Source organism: Echeneis naucrates, chromosome 13 (genome assembly GCF_900963305.1).
Source record: "Echeneis naucrates chromosome 13, fEcheNa1.1, whole genome shotgun sequence".
Lineage (NCBI taxonomy): Eukaryota > Metazoa > Chordata > Actinopteri > Carangiformes > Echeneidae > Echeneis > Echeneis naucrates.
The window spans coordinates 13342315-13366838 of record NC_042523.1 but is presented as its reverse complement, the minus strand read 5'-3'; the positions used below and the strand labels follow the sequence as shown (position 1 = coordinate 13366838).

At 42.2% G+C, this 24524-nt stretch overlaps 1 protein-coding gene across 3 annotated transcripts in view; it reads left to right on the top strand.

Annotated features, from left to right (window-relative positions):
* Positions 1 to 14975, top strand: part of dock10 (dedicator of cytokinesis 10) — a 54999-nt gene extending 40024 nt beyond the window's left edge. For all 3 annotated transcript variants that reach the window (XM_029518511.1, XM_029518510.1, XM_029518513.1), the window contains exons 29-56: positions 42 to 125; positions 221 to 317; positions 462 to 494; positions 763 to 941; positions 1607 to 1723; positions 2454 to 2571; positions 2721 to 2842; positions 3121 to 3235; positions 3432 to 3498; positions 3899 to 3946; positions 6352 to 6462; positions 7030 to 7142; positions 7315 to 7430; positions 7813 to 7950; positions 8035 to 8217; positions 8327 to 8437; positions 8556 to 8771; positions 8880 to 8937; positions 9582 to 9683; positions 10261 to 10367; positions 10490 to 10612; positions 10710 to 10823; positions 12007 to 12153; positions 12279 to 12489; positions 12607 to 12797; positions 12878 to 12978; positions 13372 to 13510; positions 13953 to 14975. In XM_029518511.1, the coding sequence (XP_029374371.1) occupies positions 42 to 125; positions 221 to 317; positions 462 to 494; positions 763 to 941; positions 1607 to 1723; positions 2454 to 2571; positions 2721 to 2842; positions 3121 to 3235; positions 3432 to 3498; positions 3899 to 3946; positions 6352 to 6462; positions 7030 to 7142; positions 7315 to 7430; positions 7813 to 7950; positions 8035 to 8217; positions 8327 to 8437; positions 8556 to 8771; positions 8880 to 8937; positions 9582 to 9683; positions 10261 to 10367; positions 10490 to 10612; positions 10710 to 10823; positions 12007 to 12153; positions 12279 to 12489; positions 12607 to 12797; positions 12878 to 12978; positions 13372 to 13510; positions 13953 to 14000 (3309 nt within the window). In that variant the 3' untranslated portion in view covers positions 14001 to 14975. The remainder of the gene's footprint in view (positions 1 to 41; positions 126 to 220; positions 318 to 461; positions 495 to 762; positions 942 to 1606; positions 1724 to 2453; positions 2572 to 2720; positions 2843 to 3120; positions 3236 to 3431; positions 3499 to 3898; positions 3947 to 6351; positions 6463 to 7029; positions 7143 to 7314; positions 7431 to 7812; positions 7951 to 8034; positions 8218 to 8326; positions 8438 to 8555; positions 8772 to 8879; positions 8938 to 9581; positions 9684 to 10260; positions 10368 to 10489; positions 10613 to 10709; positions 10824 to 12006; positions 12154 to 12278; positions 12490 to 12606; positions 12798 to 12877; positions 12979 to 13371; positions 13511 to 13952) is intronic.
* The last annotated feature ends 9549 nt before the right edge of the window (positions 14976 to 24524 follow it).

The window sequence follows — 24524 nt, the reverse complement described above, 5'->3', positions numbered from 1 at the left end:
TCTGATCTCTGTATTGTCTTGGCCTTTTTGTTTCTTTGCAGCGTTGCTTTACTCTGATGGACCGAGGATTCACTTTCAAATTGATTAGCAACTACATAAACATGATCACTGCCACTGACAGCAAGGTGAAACAAGACATACATACTTGGACAGAATAAAATGTGTGTGTGAGTAGAAGCATAGCATTTAATAACTTATGATATTTTCTGTGTCTTGATAGGTTTTGAGTGAGCTGAAATTTGAATTCCTGAGAGAGGTGTGTAACCATGAGCACTACATTCCTCTCAGCCTGCCCATTCCCTCCGCTCGCATCACAGGTAAGAACTAAAGCTAAACGTTGTCGAGTTGTCTCCAGTGTTGATGTGAAAACTCACGTCAATTAGTTCTCCTCATTTGTCTATTAACACTCTGTCTCTCTATCTTATTCTTCCTGTCATTCTCTGACTGTTTGTCCATGTCAGACCATGCATTTCAAGAGCCACAAAGCACTCATGGTAAATATGTTCATTCATTTCTTTGTAACGTTGCATGTGCTATGATATGTTTGTAGCAGTTCGGAAAATTAAAAAATTGGTTTGTCAATTTTTTTTTTTTTTTTTTTTTTTTTTTTTATTCTTTGCTCATTCAAACCAGATTTTTAAATATAAAATTATCAATTGATACCTGATGGAAAGAAAGTATTGGCTTGAGCAGTATTTAAATCGCAAACAGCCCGGTTAAATTACACAATAAATATGAATCTTTCATGCTCTCTCTCCTCAGTGTCAGTACCTGAGTACAATCTAACTGGAGAGTTCTGCAGGAAGCACTTCTTGACAGGCCTGTTGCTCCGAGAACTGGGACTGGCCCTGCAAGACGAGCAGGACCTGAGGCACCTAGCTTTGGCCACCCTGAAGACGCTAATGGCCAAACACTCTCTGGATGCACGTTATGCCACCAAGGTAGAGAGAACATGTGTTTACATGGGAGGAACCTAAAAGGCATGAACGAGTCGTGAGGTCACAGTAGAAATTCTTCCCACGTGACTCATGACATGCACGGACAAGGGAATGGGATTGTTGGAAGCAGCTGCAAGTAACACTGATGATGTCTTAATGAATGCTGGGAAGTTTCCAGATCAGATCAGAGTCAGTACCAAAAACTGCCAATCATAACAGTGCTCAGCAGCGGAGCTGTAGTCTCAACATATATCGGGTCTCGCTGAGTCAAAAACAGATGATTGCAACAGAACAATAAAACTTGAAAATTTTAATTTGATTGAATGAAGACCAAAATGTTTGATCTGCAGGATACATTAGACATTGTGAAATTGCAAACACAACACAAAAGCATGAGTATCAACATAGATAGGTGGATAACAAAACAAAGAATTAAAAATGAGACAAGTAACTTTTCTTCATTTAGAGAGCTTCCCTTGTGGTAGTGGCCAAAGTTTTTTTTTTTTCTGCTGTTTTTTTATTTTCAAGCTGGCCATTAATTCTAAAAGTTAGGGAATAGGAATAGCTGAAATAAGTTTTCATTTGTTAGCACATTACGAATAATGTCTATCTGCAGTATTCCCCTTTGTGAGACTAATGTGATGATGTTTAATTGTGTTCTTTTTCAGGAGAAACAAGCAAGAATTGCTTCTCTCTACCTTCCTTTGTATGGCCTGATCCTGGACAACATGCCTCGATTCTTCCTCAGGGACCTCTTCCCCATCTACTTCACGTCTAGTGACCAAGTAAGAGCCAGAACAATAAACTGACTCTCTGTACACTGTGTGGATTTACATTAGGAAATGTTATACATGTTCCTGCTGTGTCTGAATGTTAAAGAAAATAATAGTTACCTGCAAAGTTTAAAATATTCCAGACAAAAGGACTTTAGGGAGCACGGCAGGAAATGTAGCCATGTCATTTTGATGAACTATTTTATATAAATTTCTTTTCTATTACCTCCCAGGCTGACCAAGATTTCCTCCATGTTTTGAAACACATTCTCTGGTCTGAGTTACCAAAGCTCTTGTGGCGACCGTAGTAATGTCATCTAAATTGCAGTTTTTCTGAGGGCTGTCTGTACCATCAGTTTGACTGTACTTGATTTCCAGCGCTTTATGAGCAAATTTTGTTTGCCCAAGCACATGTAGAGGAATCATCCTCTCCATTGGAAGAATAGTAATGCAATATGAAATATTGAAATGTTGAATGTTAATTTTGATTTTGAAACAAAAAGGAATAACAATCATTTGATATTTGCAATTAAATGTCCAATGATTGGTTCTTTTTTGGGAAAAAAAAATCATGAGACTTGTGTCATTTGCGTCACGCCTGCTGTTAAAATTTTGTCTTATCCAACTTGTTAATAACATGTTCTTATCCTATATTCATCCTGAGTTATAAATGAGTGAGACTCAAGTTGAACAAATATTTTTCTTTTAAATTGGTCCTGCCCTCTGTCTGTGCCCTCATCAGGGCTCCCGAGATGACCTTAGTGTAGGAGGTGGAGTGGCTGGAGGGGTGATTCCTGTTACCCGACATGGCAACTCTGTGGATGCCTCCTTTTCCAAAGAAGTACTCAATTCCATCACAGGTAGCAGTTAGTACTGTGTGTATGTGTGTGTGTGTGTGTGTGTGTGCGTGTGTGTGTAGCTGTTGTGTGTCAGCTGTCTACATGAAAAGGTGTGAATAAGGTCATTACATTGAGGCTGACTACCCCCCCCCCCCCCCCTTTTCCAACAGCCTTCTCATCCTTGGCAGTTGCCATTGGTAACCAGGCCGACTCTCGAGGCTCTCTGATCAGCGTGGACTCCAACCCCAGCAACAGTGACAGGAACAGTGAGAAGATGGATGGATGTGAGAAGGTGAGAGAAAGGAAGAATTAAGAAAAAACACTGGCCATCACCATCTGTGCCTTTATTTCTGACTCTTTTAAATATATTTGCTGTATACAGTTGATATACTGTGAACTACACATTTTCTTCCTCACACACGTCATCTATAGCTCATTCTATATTTTTATATGGATTCATGCAGACTTCCAGTGACTTCCACTTTAGACTGCTAATGATACTAATCTATGGTAGCCTGAACTTATAGTCATAGTCATTTCTGTGTGGACATTTGTCCTGTTTTTGTCCAGTTCGCTCGGCCACAGTCCCTGATAGGCTACGGTTCTCGTTGCGATAAGTTAGACCAAGCAGAGACCCGCAGCCTGCTCATGTGCTTCTTGCACATCATGAAGACCATATCTGAGGGTAAGAAATAACAAATGATCTTCAGAATGTTCACATTCAGGACATGCACAGTCCATTCTTGATACTTTTCAAAGAGTATCTGCTTATGTTTTAATAAAATATTGTATGAGCTTTACTACTTTTTGTATTCTACACATAAACACCCAGAATATTTTGATAATAGTTTTAATCATTACACTTTTGTTGCCTTTTCCAGATGTTCTGGTTTCCTACTGGCACCGAGCCATTCACCAGGAGATCTCAGACTTCTTCAACATCCTGGAGTAAGAGCTCTTGTTTCTTCATTTCTACACAAATACTACAGCTCAGCTGTTTGGTTGACCAAGGATATACTGTAGTGCACAGATGGAAAAAAAACCCACGTATACAGGGAAAGAAAGAAAAGTATGAAGAGAAGAAGGAGGAATGTTGCCAGAAGTGAACAGATGAAAGTAATGACACAACAAGAGACAGAGACAGAGACAGCGGAAAAACAGTGTCATTCCAAAGTGAGCTCCCTATCTACCAGTGCAGTAAATTAACAGTGTTTCCTGTTTGCATCTAGACTGCACTGGCAAAACTGTTTGTTCACATAGAGCTCATTTTCTCTAAATTCGTAACTCGCCAAACACAAACCCAAGCAAACCACCAGCTAAGATGTTTGTACGTTTTCCTTTTCCTCAGGCTGTGTCTTCAGCATTTCAGGTTCCTCGGAAAACGCCACATAGCGAGGTGAGTGTGAGCTCCAGATTGTTGCGCTGGCATACGTGGACTGAGAATGAAGTCAAACTGGATGCATTTATTGTATTGCTGGAAATTTGAAAACAACTTATTAACTGAACATATGCATCACAGCCAAAGGTTGCAGCACCCCCACCCATTGATACATAATTCATATAATCATGGGTACACATGAATGCACACTCGTGCAAACGCATCCACGCCAACAGACACGTGTGCAAACACACACCGATAAAGGAATCAGGCACAGCCGGGCAGAAATACTAATATGTGTTCTGCATGCATCTGCACACTCAGGGCTGAGCTTCAAGGGGGATGGTGTGTGGGTGTGTGTGTGTGTGTGTGTGTGTGGGGGGGGGGGGGGGGGGGGGGGGGTGGGTTGAAGGATGGAAGAAAAGAAAAGCGAAGGGGGGAGGTGAAACTCCTGGATCGTGCTGTTGAGAGAGAATCACTGCTGGATATTGTACTGTAGTAGTTGGCAAGAAAAGGATGGGGGTTGTTATCTTGTGTGTGTGTGCACTCTTATTGGAGCTGAGCCATTGGCACTGTTAGACTCCTCCATCTTCTGGTTCCTCCCAGCTAATTAAATTAAGCCTCTTTTTCCTCTCAGCAACGAGATGTTGAGATGTAAGCCAACAAAAGGCGGAGAGAACACACTGCTTTACTGTGTGTGGAGGCTTTAACAGTATAAAGATACCTGGAAGCTGAGCGAGCACTCTCAGACACAGTTGATCCTGTCTGGGGCTGCTAGCTGCTTAGCATTTGTCTGTAATACCCAGCCATGGGGGAGTCACTGTCTTGCCTGTGTCTGTCTCTGTTAGCTCTTTGATGCCTGGCTAAGTCAGTGTGGGCACCCGTTGATGCTCAGGAGTAATTATTACTATTACTCCAAGAATATAATATATATTTCATGATGAATGTGACAATACAAGTTTTTAAAAAGCATTGAGCAGTGAGTCAGATGTTGCTCAATCCTGACTGATGCAAGTGTGTGAGCCCCGCCCACCTAAAATGGGGGAAAGAGAACAGACAAGAAAAAAACAAAAGAAGCTGTTTCATAAAGTAAACAAAAGACATTTGGCTGTGAACTGTGTGTTCTTGACTTATTGCTCCTGTCCTGTTAAGCTGATTGAGAAAACAGGTTTTCCTGGCCATGAAGTTACAAAGATTCCTCAAACATATTGTGTCTGTTTTGTATGATGGTGAAGGAAATCTAACATTCCTAACCTGAGCCTTTAGACTTTAGACTTCAGCAAATAAACACACACAGACATACACAACTTACATTACATGTCTCCAACTAATAACAATGAATTATATTGCTTTCTCTATGTTTGTTCCTGCTGTTGTACACCCCCCCCCCCTTACTGCATGCCTCATGCCGCCTGCCCCTCTTTTCTGCATGCCCCTGCTGTTAATGGATTGTCAGTGTGGCTGCACATTTATTGATGCTCTGTTGCATCATATAACCATTTGTGTGTTGATTTTAGTTGGAAATTAAGGGGAAATTTCTGTGGGTACTGCATGCCACTTGTGTTTGCTCTGTGCACCTTTAACACATTCACCTCCTCAGTGTTGCATGTTGATCTTGTAACCCTCCTCTTACATGCCTGACCTCACGGCTGGCTGGACTCCACCTGCTGCTAGGCTTGATTGAGTTTCCTGAATCTGCTCTCAGGCTGCTGTGTTAATTGGCTTACACAGAAGTTGTGTCTTTTTTCTTTTGGCTGGCTGAGGCGCCATTTGCTTTGTGTAGCTTGGCAGTCATTGTCAATTGGGCTTAATTTAAGTATCATAAGAATATGATACAGTGTGTTGAGAATCTGTTTGTTGAGATCGAGTGACTAAGCTGATTTGTGCTAAAGCTTATCTGACGTTCAGCTTCATCGCATCCATACATCATAACTCTCCATGCTGTCCACTGTTTTACGTTTATGACCTCACATAAACACTGATAAGCGTCAGGATAGCATTTACTCAATACTATACTAACGGCAAACTAAACTCACTGACTCTGCTCCACTGCTAACTTTTCCATCTGGCTTACCTCCCTCTCTATATGAGCTGTTTGATCTTTTTTTTTTCTGACACTAGCTGATCTCATCACATCAAGGTCAAACAGGATTTCACTTATCCTTACTGGAATACAGTGTGGCCTAGTTCCTAGAAATATGTAACAAGGTCACACAGGGCACTAAACTGTGCTGTAGCGCAAAGCTGTTCCATTTAAAAATGTAAGAGCAGCATTTATTGATTACAGGCATGCTCAAGCAGCTACTATAGTGCCACTCACAGTTAATATCACTGAATAATGATGATTATGGTGAAAACTAAAACAATGTTGGTCTTAACTTAACTAACTAATCTTAGCTTTGCTGTGATTGGCTCGTGAACAGGAAGCTAGCAGCGGCACTAAAGCTGGCCCAGTCCACGCAGGCCAATGGCACCCTGAAGGCCTCTAACCACTCCTCCCAGTCCTCTCAACCCTCAAGCCTCTTCCCACAATGGTAATCACCCTCCACCAAGAAAACAAACAACACCTCAGCTGCGATGATGGCGTTAAACTGTATGGATACACTGAGTCTTTGGTTACTGATACTGCTCTTACTGCTAACAATGACTGGTAATTGGCTCAAAAGGTGAATAGTTTCTCAAATAGCAGCAGTCTCCAGGCTAATGAAACACAGGTTCAACCTACGACAACAATGTGAACACTTATATTTAGGTAAATACATTCTCGTCCTGTGTGTATCCATCATTTATGTGGTCACAGTGTTTTCATGATGTAAACTGTAACTGTGTTCTCAGCATGCCCCCCACCCGCCCCCCTCCTCATACCTGCAGTGTTTTGTGTGATATGCCAATCTCTGTACTCCCATGTATCACCAGACTTCAAGTAACAGCAAGTCCCTGGGAAAATTTGTATTTGCCTGCCTACTAAAACATACAAAATCTCTAAAGCTGGTTAGGTGACACAACATTGTCCAAATGTTTATTAGCTGCAGTGTTGTTGAAGCAAATCTTGAATAAAACACGTGAGCGCTGTGATAGACACTTGCTGCTAATCCCTGTAGGATGGCATCATCTGGAGGGGATGGTCATCGGCATGCTCGCTCCCAAACCATGCCTATCATCAGGGGCAAGAACGCCCTGACCAACCCCAAACTGTTGCAGATGATGGAGACAGGTAACACACATGCACATATACACAATTTCTGTCATATAGCTGAATATTTTCCTCATTGGGATTTCTATCCATAGACCCTTTGATAAAGAAAAAAAACTATAAGAGATGACCATGATGAGATGTCTAGAAGATTAGATGGATTTGAGTTGTTCATATGTGAGTTTCTTTCCAGATGGGAGTATTCAGGACGGGGACACACTGAGTCCTACTGACATTGAGGCAAACCTGTCCACTGAGGTGTCTCTCACTGTGCTGGATGTACTGGAGCTCTTTGTTCTCCATCACAAGGTCAATCTATTTTGCTTGTACAGTAGATCTACATGCAAACAAATCCATCATGGCTTTTACTTATTTTAAAGAATGCATGTTTTTGTTTTTACTTCCTGATAAAAACTAAAAAAAATAACGGTGTTAGTCTGGCAGTGTGATCATTCTCTAAACAAATAAATCCACAAACCTTTGCCAAAATGAAATCCTGCACTTATTCATGAGCGTTGCACTGAAAACCAGTTTTATTGACTCTGCTGCCACCTGCTGACTAGAAGAATCTCTGCTTTAGAGAACTAAACTGTGATTTCTCTGAAACCTTTTAACTAAACAAAGAGAGTTGGCCGCTGAAACTGACGTGTGCTTTCTGCTACTTCTGTCCTTCTTACATTCATTCATACAGAAGCAGCTGTTGCTGGATGAAGGGCAGAATGCATTGATGAAGAAGGTGCTGGACACCTACCTACTCTTCTTTCAGATCAACCAGTCAACCACCACTCTACGGCATGTCTTCGCAGGACTCAGGCTCTTTGTACAAAAGGTCCAGCAAGCTTTGTTCATAATATGACCTCTAAGTGAAGTTTCCAGTCGTTTTTTGTAATTTCATGTTCATCTCTCTCTATAGTTTCCCAATGCATTCTTCCAGGGTAAGGCGGACCTCTGTGGCTGTCTGTGCTACGAAATCCTCAAGTGCTGTAACCATCGCTCTAGCTCCACCCAGACGGAGGCATCTGCTCTGCTGTATTTCTTCATGAGGAAAAACTTTGAATTTACCAAGGGAAAATCTATAGTTCGCTCACATCTGCAGGTCAGTGAAACCATGCGTAGGACAATTATATCATTTCAGTCTTTGGTCTTCCATCAACCAGTTTCAACATGGCATCATCTTTACCCCATTCTCCCTTTTTCTACTTCAGGTCATCAAGGCTGTGAGTCAGTTGATAGCAGATGCTGGCATTGGAGGCTCAAGATTTCAGCAGTCTCTGGCTATCATCAATAACTTTGCCAACGGAGATGCTCCACTAAAGGTAGAACTGGTTCTAGGCCAATATGTAATCCAGATTCTTATCAATAATTGTGATGTCTGGTGTCTTGTTTAGAGGTATATAGAAGTAAAGACGAATGTTCATCACATGTTTTCTGCAGAACACCCCTTTCCCAGCTGAGGTAAAGGACCTGACCAAGCGAATCAGGACAGTTCTGATGGCCACGGCTCAAATGAAGGAGCATGACAAGGATCCAGAGATGCTGGTGGATCTTCAGTACAGTCTGGCTAACTCTTATGCCAGCACACCCGAGCTTCGACGCACATGGCTGGAGAGCATGGCCAAGGTCCATGTCCGCAATGGCGATCTCTCAGAGGTTATAAACATTGTGCTTTTTAAGGCACCCTTAATTCACAGATTTCACAAATGCTTTGAAGAAAGAAGTATTCATTAAAGCTGATAGTTATGTCTCTGACTGCTTTAGGCTGCCATGTGCTACATTCACATCTCGGCCCTGATCGCTGAATCACTGAAGAGGAGAGGTGAGTGCACACAAGCTGCTGCTTTCACTTTAAAAGCTTTTGACAGCATGGTTTGGGTGTGCTTGTGTTTGCATATCCACAAACACCTGCACATCTGCAGGGCGGTGGAGCTCTCAGTGTGTGCATCTTCACAGACACAGCAACTTCTAATCACATCAGACCACAGCCATCAGAAAACCACACTCTCTCTCTCTCTCTGCTAACACGCTCACACAAACTTTCAGTCCTTCATATCATCACAGTAGTTGATGTGTTTGCCTGAGAGTGAGCCCACTGATGACGTGAAAGTGTCTTGTGTTGTGTATTGTGGAATCCAGGAGCAAAACTAGCAAAGTAGATCAGTTTTTGCATTTATTCCCACTCAGCTCTCCCAATAGAAATAGTCTTTCCACACACTTCACTGTGCTTTTGGACTTTTCGTATGTGCATGTGTCCTTCTTTAGGCGGCTGCATGTCTCTGTCCTTTGCTGTACGTGTCTGCCATCTTTTTGCATGCGCTTTACACACTGAATCAGTCGTGTGCCAGCAGCTAGCATAGCGTGCCAGCCACTGGGCTAATACATGAGCCTTGTCCTTGAGCATTAAAAGGCAAAAGCAAGTGGACGTCAGTTTTGTAAACCTCCTGCTACCCTCCTACCAAACAGGATACTGGAGAGCTGACAAGGCCAGGATGTCCAGTGTGTCCCCTGAAGAAAGCCCTGTCTTTAACTGTAGCTCCTTACTAACTACCTCCCGAGATCAAGACAGTGAGTGTGTGCGCCGGGGGGGTTTGGGGGGGTTGGGGTTTGGGTGGAGGGATGGGAAGTTCAGAACATACAGATGAAGAGACAAGCAACTATCAATAACTGGAGCTGGACTGATATTTGGTGAAAAGTGTTCATACTGGCACGGTTTGGATTGAAGGGGAAAGTGTCTCAATGACCAGCGTCCACACTGTGGATGACACTGTACACTTTTAATGTTTTCAGCACCACTGTTCTTGCCTTAATGACATCAGTTTTTGTCAGGTTAGCACTTTTGGCTGTCATGGTTTGACCTTCACTCTCAAATCCCACTGGATAAAATGTTGAGTGTATGAACCACAATCACATTTAATTTGGTTTGAGTTTTGCAGAAATGGCTTGAATGTAAGGAGAAAAAAAAAGTAAAATCATCTTGTATTTATATACAAGAATGTACACATGTTGGATGCATTTGTATGCATCTGTATGTTTGCAAGGAAAATATAATACCAACAATAATATGTGACCTTCATGGAAAGTGTGCAGGTGTATTATTTGAATTACTTGCCCTGATATCCATTTAATTTATTCGAAACTCCAGCAATTTTCTCAATGGGCTGGGCAGCGTTTATGTGCATCAGCCCTAATGTCAAGGAGGAGGGGGCCATGAAGGAAGACACTGGCACACAAGACACGCCCTACACTGAGGTCAGTGGTAAATTTTAATCCTGAATAAATGATCACAGTTGGGATCATGTGTGCTAGTGCTAATGCTATGGCAGCAACAACTTCATTTCCCATGTTCCTTCTGATGTTGCTGCACTGTGTAGGACACCTTGGTGGAGCAGCTGGAGCTGTGTGTGGACTACCTGTGGAAATCAGAGAGATACGAGCTCATTGCTGATATCAACAAACCCGTCATTGCTGTCTTTGAAAAAAGAAGAGATTTCAAGGTAAATTTAAACGGTTTCACTCTTCGTCTGGGTCTGTGCACATGTGTGAGCGTATAAAGCTGGGTTTGACATCATGTGTGTTTGTGTGTGCTCACAGAGGCTGTCAGAGCTGTACTATGACATCCATCGCTCCTACCTGAAGGTGACCGAGGTGGTGAACTCAGAAAAGCGGCTCTTTGGTCGCTACTACCGTGTAGCTTTCTACGGACAGGTGAGAAACAGCGATGTTGGTGACACACAGTCACAGGGCAAATTCACAATGTAAGCTTTGCTGCATCAATCAAATAAACTGTGGGCACTGGAAATTCTGCAGAGAGTTTTTAAAATGTTTCAACTTTGAGTGCAACAGATCCAAAGCCTTTCACTGCTACCAAGTTAAAGTAGCATAAACTTGGCAAATAAATTGAAATAAGCTTTCAGCAGAGCTATATACCACTGGGAATAAGAGGGAAATGTATGTATTTGGAATTTGGTTTTAGCTAATCTTTAGATATTGTAAGAGGTAAAAGATATGGATACAAAAGGGATATTGTGTCCGAGTTCAGCTTTGAATCCCTGGATTTACCCGTAAAGCAGCAGAATGTGGTTTGATGTTTGGTCTTTGAAACTCCTGATCCTTTAGTTCCCCATATATTTGTAAGGATGATATTTTTAAGATTGGACATGATAGCTCTGAAATTCAGAATAATAATGAGAATGAGAATGTAATATCTTTTCACTATTTAAAAACAGTAGGAGACAGATACAGCATCTTGTCAGTGAGGTGGAGATCAGATCTTTTTGACTGAGTCAGTTTCCTAAATTGTCTGTCTGCTCTTTTCTTCCTTTTTTTTATTATATTCTAAATCCAGATTGCGGTAAGTTTTATGTCTTTGATTTTCCATCTTCCTAACCACTTTTACCTCTCTTTTCCTTCTGCCACCATTAACTTCTGCTCTTACCCCTTTGAAGGGCTTGTGTCAAGCTTGCTGTGGTCCATTTGACTTTCCATAATCTTCAGTGATGCAGTTGTGTTTTCCCTAAACATTAAGAAGAACACGTGTCAAACACTGTGGACAGAAGTTTCTGTTAATAAACCTCATTCACCTTTTACATACGACTCCAGTGCTGCTCTAAAAGTTACCCTTGAACCCTTCCATCCAGAAACTTAATGCTAACGGCCGGTTAGTGCTGAGTTGTTTTAACAAAATGTCAAAATATGTCATTGCTTGTTCGCACTGACGACCCAGGAAACCAGCAGGGGGCAACATGAACCCAGACTGTCAAGTGTACGACATACTGTGACAGCAAAGGCAACGTGATCTAAACATTAAAGCAGTGATGCGAAAACACAAAGACCTGATCATACAGGTAACAGGCTTCACTGATTGTTTTGTACATGTGTGTTGTGGCAGGGCTTCTTTGAGGAGGAGGAGAGCAAAGAATTTATCTACAAAGAGCCAAAGCTGACAGGGCTGTCGGAAATCTCCCAGAGATTACTCAAACTCTACTCTGACAAGTTTGGAGCTGATAATGTTAAAATGATCCAGGACTCCAATAAGGTAAGGCCTGTTAGCTTTCAGCTTTTTTAAAAAGGTGAATGTTTTCCCTGTCAAGTTGTTGGTGAATCGATTGTTTGTGTCATGTAACTTCACACATGTTCTCACTGATTGACTGTTAAAAACAGGTCAATCCCAAAGACTTGGACCCAAAGTTTGCCTACATCCAGGTGACATACGTGGTGCCCTACTTTGATGAGAAAGAACAGCAGGACAAAAGGACAGATTTTGAGAGACATCACAACATCAACCGCTTTGTTTTTGAGACACCATTTACTCTGTCCGGGAAAAAACACGGAGATGTGGAGGAGCAGTGCAAGAGACGCACCATACTGACCAGTCAGTGTTTGTTTACTGCTCTGGCTCATGTTAACAATATAAAAACATCATTGCCGTTCTACATCACAGTCTCTGTCTGTGTAACACACTTGCTTGTATTTGTTTTGTTCTCTTCAGCGAGTTCAAGCTTCCCCTACCTTAAGAAGCGAATCCAGGTGGTGGAGCAGCAGAGCACAGAAATGAACCCGATAGAAGTAGCCATCGATGAGATGTCACGTAAAGTCTCCGAGCTAAACCAGCTCTGCAGCATGGAGGAGGTGGACATGATCCGGCTGCAGTTAAAACTGCAGGGCAGTGTCAGTGTGAAGGTGAGGATTTAGCACAAATCCACAGCCTCGTGTTTCAATTAAGTTGTCTTGTTTCATCTGAAATAACTTCCCCCTTTCAGGTCAATGCAGGGCCGATGGCTTATGCCAGAGCATTTTTAGAGGAGAAGAATGCAAAGAAATATCCAGACAACCAGGTCAAACTGCTGAAGGAGATCTTCAGGTAGGGCCTTACATAGTGTGTTAATGTCTGAATGTCATAAATACAGCTATGTTAACATATGTCGCACAAATGGACTGTTTAACACATCTTTATCCCAACATTCAGTCAGCAGCCCAGCCGGTATAAAATACCAAAAAAAGGTGAAGACAAACAGTCTTAAATTCAATATATTGAATACAGATTTTTATCTGTATGACATTATAACAAATGAAAGAAAAGGAACCGGTTGTATCTTGTTCATATGAGTATTGGTTGCCTTCAGAGTGTTAACTGTGAAAACTGTAAACTGTAAAAAGCCACATTTTGCCAGTGGCATAAGGTTAAGTGACCGGATGAATGAGTGACACTACATGAGGACAGCACAATAGAACAGATTTTGTTTGCTCCATGCAGGCAGTTTGCAGAAGCCTGTGGTCAGGCTTTGGATGTGAATGAGCGTCTGATCAAGGAGGACCAGCTGGAGTACCAGGAGGAGATGAGAGCTCACTATAGAGACATGCTGACCGAGCTCTCTGGCATCATGAATGAACAGGTCTCATCATGCAATGACCAATGAATGTCCAGATATATTTTCTCACCCTGGGTTTTTGTTTCAGCAGTTTGGCTGCATGGCATAATGAGCCCCATCTTTACCTCCACATTATTTTATTAGACATTCTTGCATTTTCATGGCTTTCATAAATCTTCGTCATGACTTCAATGTTTCTCTACGTCTTTTCATACTTTTTTATCTCACTGCAGCTTCAGAAAAATGTTCTTGCATCCAGCGCAACCTCTCTGTCTAACAGCCCTCTGTCCACTCTTTGTAAGACTGGTACGTCATGTCATCATATTCCCTGCTGCTCGCTCTTCTCACCTTGTTATTCTCTTTCCTCACTTTATCGGCCCACATCCCTTTTCTTGTTGACATTTCACTCCTGTTTAAGTCTTCCTGTTCCAATGCAAGCTTTTTTTTATTTTTGCTTTGTGTCTAGATTCCTCACACAAGACAACCAGGAACGGAGCGGCACAGCGCTTACTGAACAGCCAATAGACTCACAAGATTTTATTTTTTTTTTTTTTTCCCTGCCAACAAGGGTATTCCCCCCCCCCCGAGTGGAGTGCCAATTTGAACGTCAAAGTGGCTCATTTGCTTGTTTGAGACTGTAGCTCATTCTTGGCAAAGCAGAATGATGGAGAAACTGTGAATGACGGCAAGTGTAGAGAAAACAAGGGAAGAAGTCTGTTGACTGTGGTTGTGGTAGTCTGTAGTCCTGTTGTTGAACGTCGACTATCTGCTATAGAGGCCAGGCTGCTGGACTGTTAGCTACTGTTTGTCTTTGGTTTTAGAAACTCAATCCATGTGTTGTATGGATCACCCTGCCCTGCCAACTGATTCATCAGCTCACATGCTGACAGACAAATTCATACAAAAACACATGCGCCTTCTCTCTACAACCCCGTCCCTTTAGAGAACAGTGACCTTACTGAGCTTGGGGTGCGTTCAGCTGTGTATGTAATATATCATTTTCTGGTGCATTTTGAAGACATTTTTTGTTACATTTTCTCTGTGGAGTAGCGTTTTACTTGGACTATCTTAATGATGATTAATGTGAAAAACAAACAAACATTTCAATACAGGTCTCCATTAACCACGATGAGGAGTTGAACGCACCTCCTGTTCCTGTTTGAATGTAGAGCAGCTCCACATTGCTACTTTTTATCCTTGTTAACGTCCTGGAAATATCAAGTTCCCAATTTTCAAATCAAAACAAGCAAAAATAAAATAAATAAAAAATTATGTTTTGTAACATTTTTATGATTGAAATTGCATTGTTACTGTTATTATTTCATGTACTGTTTTGAATTGTAAATAAGAAATATTAATATTTAAAATGTTTGAAATGTTTCTTTTTTTATAAATATATATACAATATATACATATTTGTTTAGCTGAATTAAAAAAAGAACAAAAACTAAAGTTTTATGTATAACACCTAAATAAAATTTTGTTTATGTCCAAATTTCATCATTATACCTCAGTTTTTCTCCTCAGCACGTTTTCATCCACTGTCATGATATCAGTTTTGCTACTATTATATGTCATCTTGCCTTTAGTAGTGATATGCTACTAAAGGCAGGTGCACCACAGGCTCAGGTTTGTTCATGAACACATTCTCAGTGTAGAAATTAGTGATTTGTTCACGACGGGTCTTCAGGTCTTGTGTTATTCTCGTGATTACAGCAGTAACATGACCAGTCTGTGAAGGGATCCAGTCTCTGTGGGGGGTCTGGGCCCAATCTCTGGGGTGGTCCACTTTTCCACCAGTCCATCACTCGTCACCAATTGACCTAGGCATGTTCAGCTGCCCACACCAGGAATCAAACCCACAACCTTTTTATTGTGGGGTGACTGCGCTAACCACTATGCCACCATGCTGCTCGAATAATAGTTGTTATTATTATTTATTTATTTATTTTAAATAAATGTATTTATTATTTATTATTAGCGCTGTCGCCCCACAATAAGAAGGTTGCGGGTTCGGTTCCCGGCTTGGGTCCTTTCGTTGCATGTTTTCCCTGCATCTGTGTGGGTTTCCTCCCACCGTCCAAAGACATTCATGTATAGGTTAACTGGAGACTCTAAACTGACCGTAGGTGTGGATGCGAGCATGAGTGGATGTTTGTCTCTGTTTGTCCTTGTGTGTTGGCCCTTCGATGGACTGGCGACCTGTCCAGGGTGTACCCCGCCCCTCGCCTAATGTGTGCTGGGATTGGCTCCAGCAGCCCCGCGACCTGGAAACAGATAAAGCGGATGAAGATGAGTGAGTGAGTGAGCATGAAAGTTAACGTTAGCTATGTAGCTATGGAATGGATGTTTAACACACAAGGACATTTCAATATGTGTGTGTCGTGCAAATCTTCATCTGTGGTGTCATAATTTTTTTGTGGTTGATTGTATTCTTTTGTTATAGTAAACACCTCTAACTTAATACATGCAATGGCACTTTAAAGAGCAAAAAAGACCAAAAAATGTAAAGGCTCGGGCTCACCAGGGCAACCAGCCAGTGGAGGTCCAGGCTGTTTTTGACCGAAGGAAAAGGCATTCGTCTTAAGGTCAACCTGTCACATCATCTTCCTCCGCCATGGCACAAGGTCAGTGCTTTTATTTATGCACCAGATTTACACACCATTTCACTGTTGGCCAGAAGTATCCTGTATAGATTCTGGGAACTTCTGGTAAGGGGCCAAAATATTTTCATTGTTCATTTTAAATGTATGAAAGTGGGGGTTCATCCGTAACAAATACAAGCAGGATTTTACTGTTGCTGTAAAATAATCCTGCCTGAAATGGATGGATCAGCTCCAAAAACCCAGTTCTTTGTTTTGGATCATTGATTTATTTTTCATTCTCAGAGGGGTCACTGCACAGAGTCAGCAGCCAAATGAATCACAATGTGAGCAGTTGGTTTTGATCTGATGGACCTCAGAGGCTCTCACCACCACAGCTGAGCGTATGTCTGTTGTTTCAAACGGTCTCCATTGGTTTACCCCGGGGCTCCGTTTTCCTTTGTGCTTCGCATCTTCACTGTGAACTCTATATTTCACCCCAAACAGATTATTTTACCAGTGGGTTGATCTAGGGCAGAGTTTGTAATCATCTGAGCTTTTCTCTTTCACTTAATTAACTCCTTTGCTACATTTTGTGTACCTCCCCTTGAATATGCTACCATGAAATTTTAATGTGCCATACTTTAGTTAAGATGTTTTGGTGTTTTTTTTGGCAAACCAGTCATGTTTTGACACCCTTCTTTTCAACATTGCACCTACTGGGCCTTCGAAAATGATCTTTTGCTCTGCAATTATACCTGCAGGATAAACAGTGTTGAAAGTAAAGTATGTAGACAAACTTCATGATGAAATAAACGTATGGTCAAGGTTTTCTTGAGAGTGAAATGACATGAAAATGTAGTGTGCTCTCCAGTATGGGCTCTGGTGTCAGTTTCTTTTTTTTTTTGTTTGCAATAGCTGGCTATAATTACTGACCATGCAGAGAAGGAGCAGTGGAGTGGTTGTTAATTTATTGATGCAAAGCCTGGTGTTGGAACGCTGCACATATACAGAGGTTAAGTAGCTCCAAACATCCAGCTGGTGGTAAAATACAGCATGTGGTCTCTCTGACTAATCTGTCTTTATCTCTGTGTCCTCACTTTCCTTCTGTGGTTGTGGTTGTTTACATGCAGCAGTTTGAGTCTCATTAACCTCATAAACTACCTCCTCCTCTCAAACTCCTTTCCTAAAAAACTGCGTGTTTTCTACCTCCTAAAGTCTCACATCTCTCACCTCCCTCCCTTTCTGTAGCCAATTTCGTGGACCAGAAACGGGGCCGATTGGGTTTCCCTCCGGCTTATATTTGCCTGTCTCTGTGCTGCTGGCCTCGACTCTGGTGGGGTCAGGTTGCTCTGAGACAACACCATTCACAGTAGGTCACAGACAACAAAACCTAGTTAAGCTACAGACACAGTGTCTCATTATGAATTGTTAGATATTGCCCCTTCCTGACAGTTTTTCATATTTCAGTATCTATATCCTTTGGACATGTGTTGGCTGGGTTACACGTTCACTTTGCTGGAGTCAGACCAGCACAGCTACAGGTGTGCTCAGAGACTGTGGTCTTTTCATTATGGGTTACAACATGTGGCCACACAAGCTCCTTTGCAGCATCTGGCTGAACAACTCCAGCTGTGGACACCCCGTCGAGAGTATCTGTAATTTTCTCCTTTGTGTGCTGCCCGTTTGTATTTGATGTCTTCTGCAGGGATTCCTTCTATTATAAATAGAACGGCTGTTTTGTCTTCATGTTCTTTTTCCACATGGATGCCTGTGATCACTGGCTGACCCCTGACCGCTGCATGTTTTCAAGCATGAGATTCATGAGTATTCATGAGACAGAAGACCCTCTATTTGTTGGTCTAAATTAGAGGCCAACCAACCAAATGTCTGTCTGTCTTTGGAGTGAAATGAATAAAACCCTAACTGTGAATGGACATGAGGCACGAAACGTAACATAAATTCAGTCTATTCTTGCATAATCCATGAATTTGACCTGTTTATGTGCCTGATCTTCTGCTTCGCTGGGAGCAGAAAACAATGACTGAAAGGTGGCCTTTTCTCAGTTTCCATTTTCTTGTCAGACTGAATTAATATTTCAAAGGAAGGATATTGTAATCCCAGCAGAGACATGGGCATTACAAGAGGATGAGTGTGGGGTGCAGAAAATCTCATCTCATCCATCGACTTTTAGTTGGTGAATTCGGGAAACCTGTTGTTGGACCAAAAGCTGCCAAAACTTCATATGTTTTTCAGCGTCCCTGTAAGTTCACCGGGTCTCCTGCCATTCAAGCTCTTCGCAGTGCACATTTCATTTCCGACCCCTGCTTAGTTTTCCTGAAACTATATGCCAGGGCTGATTAATAAAACATCCTCTGTGTGCTACTGGATGATCACCGGAGCCCTTTCAGCTGTATAAGTGGTGAAAGGCGACATAATCTGTCCCAGAACAAGATCTGGGCCGAGATTGAGAGACACACACACAGCAGGACGACCCACCAAAGCCCCGCGTGGGAGCACCATGTTAAAGCCCCAGCAGCCCGCGCCGCCGGTGTTCGGGAAGCCGTGGTACAGCACCATGGACAGCACCCGCAGCCTGGCCCGGGTCATCATGGAGATGCGCGACGAAATCCGCAAACTGGAAGCGGAAAACCGCGAGCTGCGGCGGGACAGCGCGGAGGAAAACCCCTATGTGAACCTGCGACGAAATGTGTCTGCACCGGACTTGGATGGACAATACAAGGGTAAGAGCTGAGGGCCTGCACCAGCACACCTACAACAGAGGAATTAAGAGAAACATTATGCCATGTCAGAAAGGACAGAAAAGCCAAGAAACGACATTTTCAAATTGAAATGGAAAGAATCACAAGATTCTTGTTATTTCACAGAGAACAATGTCATGACTGTACGGAGGTACTCCATCAGTTCCAACCTGACCGGGGTGAGAGAGGGGAGGATGGACGGTGCACAGCTGAGGGAGTCTGGTTGGGGAAGACTACAAGAAGAAATCCAGCAAGGGAACTTTGATGTTAATGCAGCGGGAAGAGGAAGAGGAAAAGTTACCAACAGGCACTCCCTGCAGGAATACATCCACAAAAACAGGTACAGAGAGGCCTTGAATAAACTTGTGTTTTTATTTGACAAAGTAGAGGTTTGGGAAAATCCCTCCAGTGATGGGCAGTTTAAGAGGATTTTACTGGCTTTATGCTAAATTGCAGGTTTTGCATTCATCTAACTGTTACAATTCTCTGAATTTTTAGGGCCAAGGTAAAAACCGTCACGTTTCTTCTACCTGTGGACGACATTTACACCAACCGTCCAGTTCTGACCAAACACCAGGAGGAGCCTAAAATCACTGAGACTGAGTCTTAAGAGGACATTTCAATGTTTTTAATGTGGCCATGGGACAAAACATGAACTGGGCCAATTTAAGCCTCTTCATCTAGGTTAGAGTAGACTGGGCTCTTAGTGAGTGACCCAGTGGGCTGATTTTATCACACCTGACCTCACAAACACAAGACTCTTTTTTTCATCTACCCATTACAATCCAGGCCTGGCCAGCAGTGATGAGGTACGCAGCCCTCTGCAGCGAGGATCAGATGGCTGGACTCCTCATCCAGACCTGTGGTGTCATTTTGGAGTGAGACACCTGTACACCTGCAGGTGACAGGCCTTTTACAGACAGTTGTGGTCACCTGAGTCAGGCCTCGTGAGCAACATCAAGCTCATCACTTATTCATTTATTCTTTCTTTTCACGCTGTAAACTAAGTGGGTAGTCAAGAGGCCACGTGTGTGTGTTTAGACATGTGACATGTGTCTTCATACGATTCATACTTTATTTTTTTAGTCCAAACCACTAACAGCCTCTGCGTTCTTGTTTGGAAGGCTCCTTGTAAATAAACCAGTCTCTGGCACACTTTTATGAAACTTCATTGTGAGCTACTAGCTGCTACATATGGAGTGTACTGTATCTGACAAACAAATACTGATAAGCTCATTCAGTGTTACATTTTCATTCCATTTGAATCACTAAACTAGATTGGTTAAAAATTGTAAATCTAACTATAATGTCACATTGAGAGAATTATAAAAACAGTTTTGAGTATTAGCTGCAAATGAGGATACTTCAGACTGAGATGATACATTTCATAACACTACTTTTTCCTTAGACTGGAAACTAGTTAAGGTGTAATGATATGAACAACAGATTTTAGTTTGAATGGACCTGATAAACAAGAGGAACAATACCACACCATTATACCATCTAAGATTTGTTTAGGGTCAGTCACTGACAGAATAAAATAAATCTATTACTTAGGACATATTCTCCATGAGCTACAGGCAAAACATGTTTTAACTTAAACTTCAGTATGATGTTTTCATTTGCTGAATCCAAAGTAGCATCTTTACAACACTGAAAAGGAAAAAATGAAAACAGCATATTAACTTACATCACACATTGTGAGAATGATGTTAGCTACAAAAAGATTCTTGAGTACAACAATATTGACACAAATCAAACATATTGCACCAACTTAGACCAACAGCTAAACCCTAACCCGAAAAAAGGTGTCAATGAAAGCCAATTGTTCTCCAGTTTAAATGACACAATATAAATCAGAACATAGGGACTATGAAACCATCAGATAATGAGCAGGCCTGTTCTGTGACGAGCGGGCTGGCAGTTATTCAGCTGTTCAGCATCAGCATGTAGGTCAGACAGACCCATAATCCAGTTTGTTTCAAGACAGAAGGTGGTCATCCTCTTCCCCTCCATCTCTCCTCAATCCTGGACAACAAAGCCTTTCTTCTTGGCAAACATGGGAATATGAATTAGGATGGAGACATCATACAGTTCATGGTGTCTGTCAAAATATCTTTTGAATGCTTTTGTTTAGAAGAATGAATGTGCATCTCCTCACTAGTAGACAGTTGGGCTCAAATGGATCTTTTCAGGGAGGCTGTGACAGTACTGAGGCATCTTCTTCCCAACGACACTGCCAGCACAGAACCGCTGTGGAGACTTTCTCTCTTCCTCCAGGTGCTCCGTTCTACTTTCTTACTGTCCAGTTGATGAGACAACTCAGTTTCCACCATGCAGCTGGACGAGCAGGATGAAGTTGCAGCTCACATCTTGTGGCATCAGAAATTTTTGTGCCTCTCTCCTCAGCTCTTTAATACATGGAGTATGAGCGTGAGCTCGATGAAGCACACAGTTCAGGGAGGGCATCCAGAACATCTGACCTGGAGACAAGGGACATCAAAAAATGTTAAAATGTTTATTTATGAGATGCCATTGACGAAGAAATGTCAAATTCTAGATCCATATTTTGTGATCTTCATCTAAGCTGCAGCATAGGTCTGTCCTTCAGGACAAAGTGGCTGTTGATGAACGTCTTGATGTTGGAGATGGTGAAGCTGATGGATGGATTCTCATGGTCGGCAGGTCAGACACAATCCTCTGAAGGTTCCTCGCAGCTTGATGGTCCAGGAACGGCTTCAGACACCTCCAGGTTCATTCAAGCGAATTCAATATGATCAGATTACTCACAAACCCCGGCTAGTAATTTTTTTACCTGCTCATCAAAGATTTTATGGAAAGATAAGGCATGACAGAAAGTCTTCAGATCACTTTTAAGTTAGAGGATGCACTGGTTCAAAGCCCCTTAATATCTCATCTGTGCAGTTAGTGAAAAGGGGGATAGTTAAAGATTTGAAATTGTTTAGCAAATAAAGATCCATGTAGAGTATGCAGGTCCTCTCCTATTGCCTCATGATCTGTTATCTGGCTCTGACGGCATGTCTCTGGGTGCGTGTACCTTTCCCAAGGCTGGCCAGCCCTTTTATCATCTCCCAGTAACTTCTCAGCATTGAGAAACTGATACAGGATGCCTTTAGAATAAGCTGTAGACGCAGACAAGGAAAGTTTTCTCTGTTTTTTGTCCACTTTTAGCTTCTGTATAGTTAATATGTGGTTTTACAAATACAGATTAAAACATGCAGACCTTGTGACGCAGATCATTTAACCTCTTTAATTATGGAATTGCATTAGCCAGCTAGAAGCTGGAACCCCGGCTCCTTGGGAAAGGTCCGGTCTCACTGCTGCCCACTGTGTGATCAGGAAAATCACAAGCTCCTTCTTTGCAGTTCTCCTCAGATCCTCCAATCCAACAACTTTCATTGTTATGTCACTGTTGAAAAAATCTTTAGTTACAGAGCTCCTGTGATTCCTGTGAAAGAGAGACTGTCACTTGGATTGCATTAAAATACAAATAAAATTGCAGCAAATTTATGAGGATAATATAAAGGGGCACATGTTAAAGTGACACTTAATGCAGAAGATGTGTTCTGTATTTACCAGGAACAATGTGGCAGAGTCCTCTGTGGTCTGAATAATGGTGGAGAAGCATGGTGCTGCCAGGATTCCTCTCCTCCAGAAATGATGGTGCATTAATCTCCTGCAACGGTAAGAATCAAACAGTGCATCATAAATCAATGTATTCTCCTCATGACCATTCACAAAATGAGAAAAACAGGACACAGAACATGAAGAGGCACCTCGTAGGAAAGGGAGAGGTTCCTCTGAAGTGCATCCAGTTTCTCAGTGAATTCAAACAAATTTCCTCCTGAAGTCCACAGCATATGGTCATAGCCAGACTGTGTATTCTCCAAAACTGCCCTCTTTTCCCCTCAAATTAATATAATCTGCTTTGATACAGTTGATGGTTGTTCATAATTTACACATACATCCATCACAAAAAAAAGCTAATGAAACCAAAATATCTTAAGGTGTGTTGATTGATGTCTTCTCTAGTCTCGGGGGGAAGGGGTGGGGTCTGTGGAAGGGTCCAGTCTAGTCTCTGGTCTCGAACTCACAACCTTCTTATTGTGGGGTGACAGCGCAAACCACTACATTTACATAGATAGATAGACTTTATTGATCCCTAAGGGGAAATTCATCATCCACATCCCTGTTTATATACATGTGCAATACTGTATGCTATTATTTGGATTTTAGAAACAAGATACATATATAGCTTATTTAGCCTGAGGGAAATTAACTTGCCTTTACACTGCAGTGTGCTTTACTTCCCAACATGACAGACAAACAGCTCGTTTTTGTACAGATTAGATGCTGAAAGGTTTAAACACAAAATATGTTCAGAAATGGGGAACTATATAGAAACGTATGTTGATACTTGTGGCACATGAGACATTGTGCTAAAACAGCTGGTTAATGTCCACACAGCTCCACTTTAGGGGATCCGACTCCGGGTCTTCGGTTCTGAGTCTCTCGTTCACTTGTCTCATGGCCGCTGCTCAGTGTGACCCGAGCATTCCCCTTTAAGCAGGTGGGCTTGTGGGTAATGTGTGACGTAGTCAGTACGTAGCCATGTTGTGTTGTGTTTGTCCCTCTGTCCGGTGAACGGTGTGAGAAGTAACTCCAGCTGTGGCCGCTGTGAGCTTTATAGTCAGTGTGATGAAACTCCTAAAAGTGCTGTGTTGTGATGTTGACGGAAGTAAAGAGCTGAATAAAGCCGGTCCATGTGTTCAACTACTCCACCTCTCCTCTTAGCCCGGACTGATAGTTACCATGGTTACCAGCGTGAACGAGCCAAGCTAAGGTTAAACAGAATTAGCTTTGTAGCTAGCTGAGCTAGCACAAGCTCAGCTAGCTAAAATGCGGAGCCGCGACTCTAACTCACTAATTCTCACCTCCATTTCTGCCGTCATCCTGAATCTATGACAAGACGTACAATCATAAAAGGAGGCAGAGGAGATCGGAGCCCCAGACCCCCTGGAGTCTGAGTCTGTGTTTATTGTGTCCATATAGAATATGTTTTGTACAGAAGAGAGACTGGACCAGAGGTCTCTAAAGCCGGTGTGTCAACCGATTTGGTTCCCCCAAGTTCCTGTTCCCCTTTACACTGATTTACTGCTGAGTCGTGCGTAGTTGCTAAGTTACCGTGTGTACTTAAGGAAGAAACGCAAATAGAAACACAGCTGGGTGTACGGAAAGCGAAATGGAAAAAGCCAATGTGTAGGTTACTGGTATGGTATTTATTATATAACAAAATAAATTGAGAATGCATTTGTTCGGCCATTCTTTGTCAATCTTTGTGTAAATGGATACCAGCTAGTATAGCTGTGCGAGAGTAGCCTACGTTAAGTAAACCTCACTGCCAGATCACTTACACTAGTTAGTCGCTTCGAAATGGACTGCTAGCTAACTGGTTAGCTAACTGGTTAGCATGCTCGGCTGACGAACTGATGACATTATTTTTGACGTATAACGTAACTATTGCTCACCGTTCATTTGGAAACGGGCAGAGCGCCTGCGAATGACACAAGTTTACCATTTTAAGAACATACACTCACATGACAAACGGCCATCCTGGCCTCCCGAATGTATCAACTTTGCGCCCTTTGGAAGCCTACACATCTGTTATGTCTT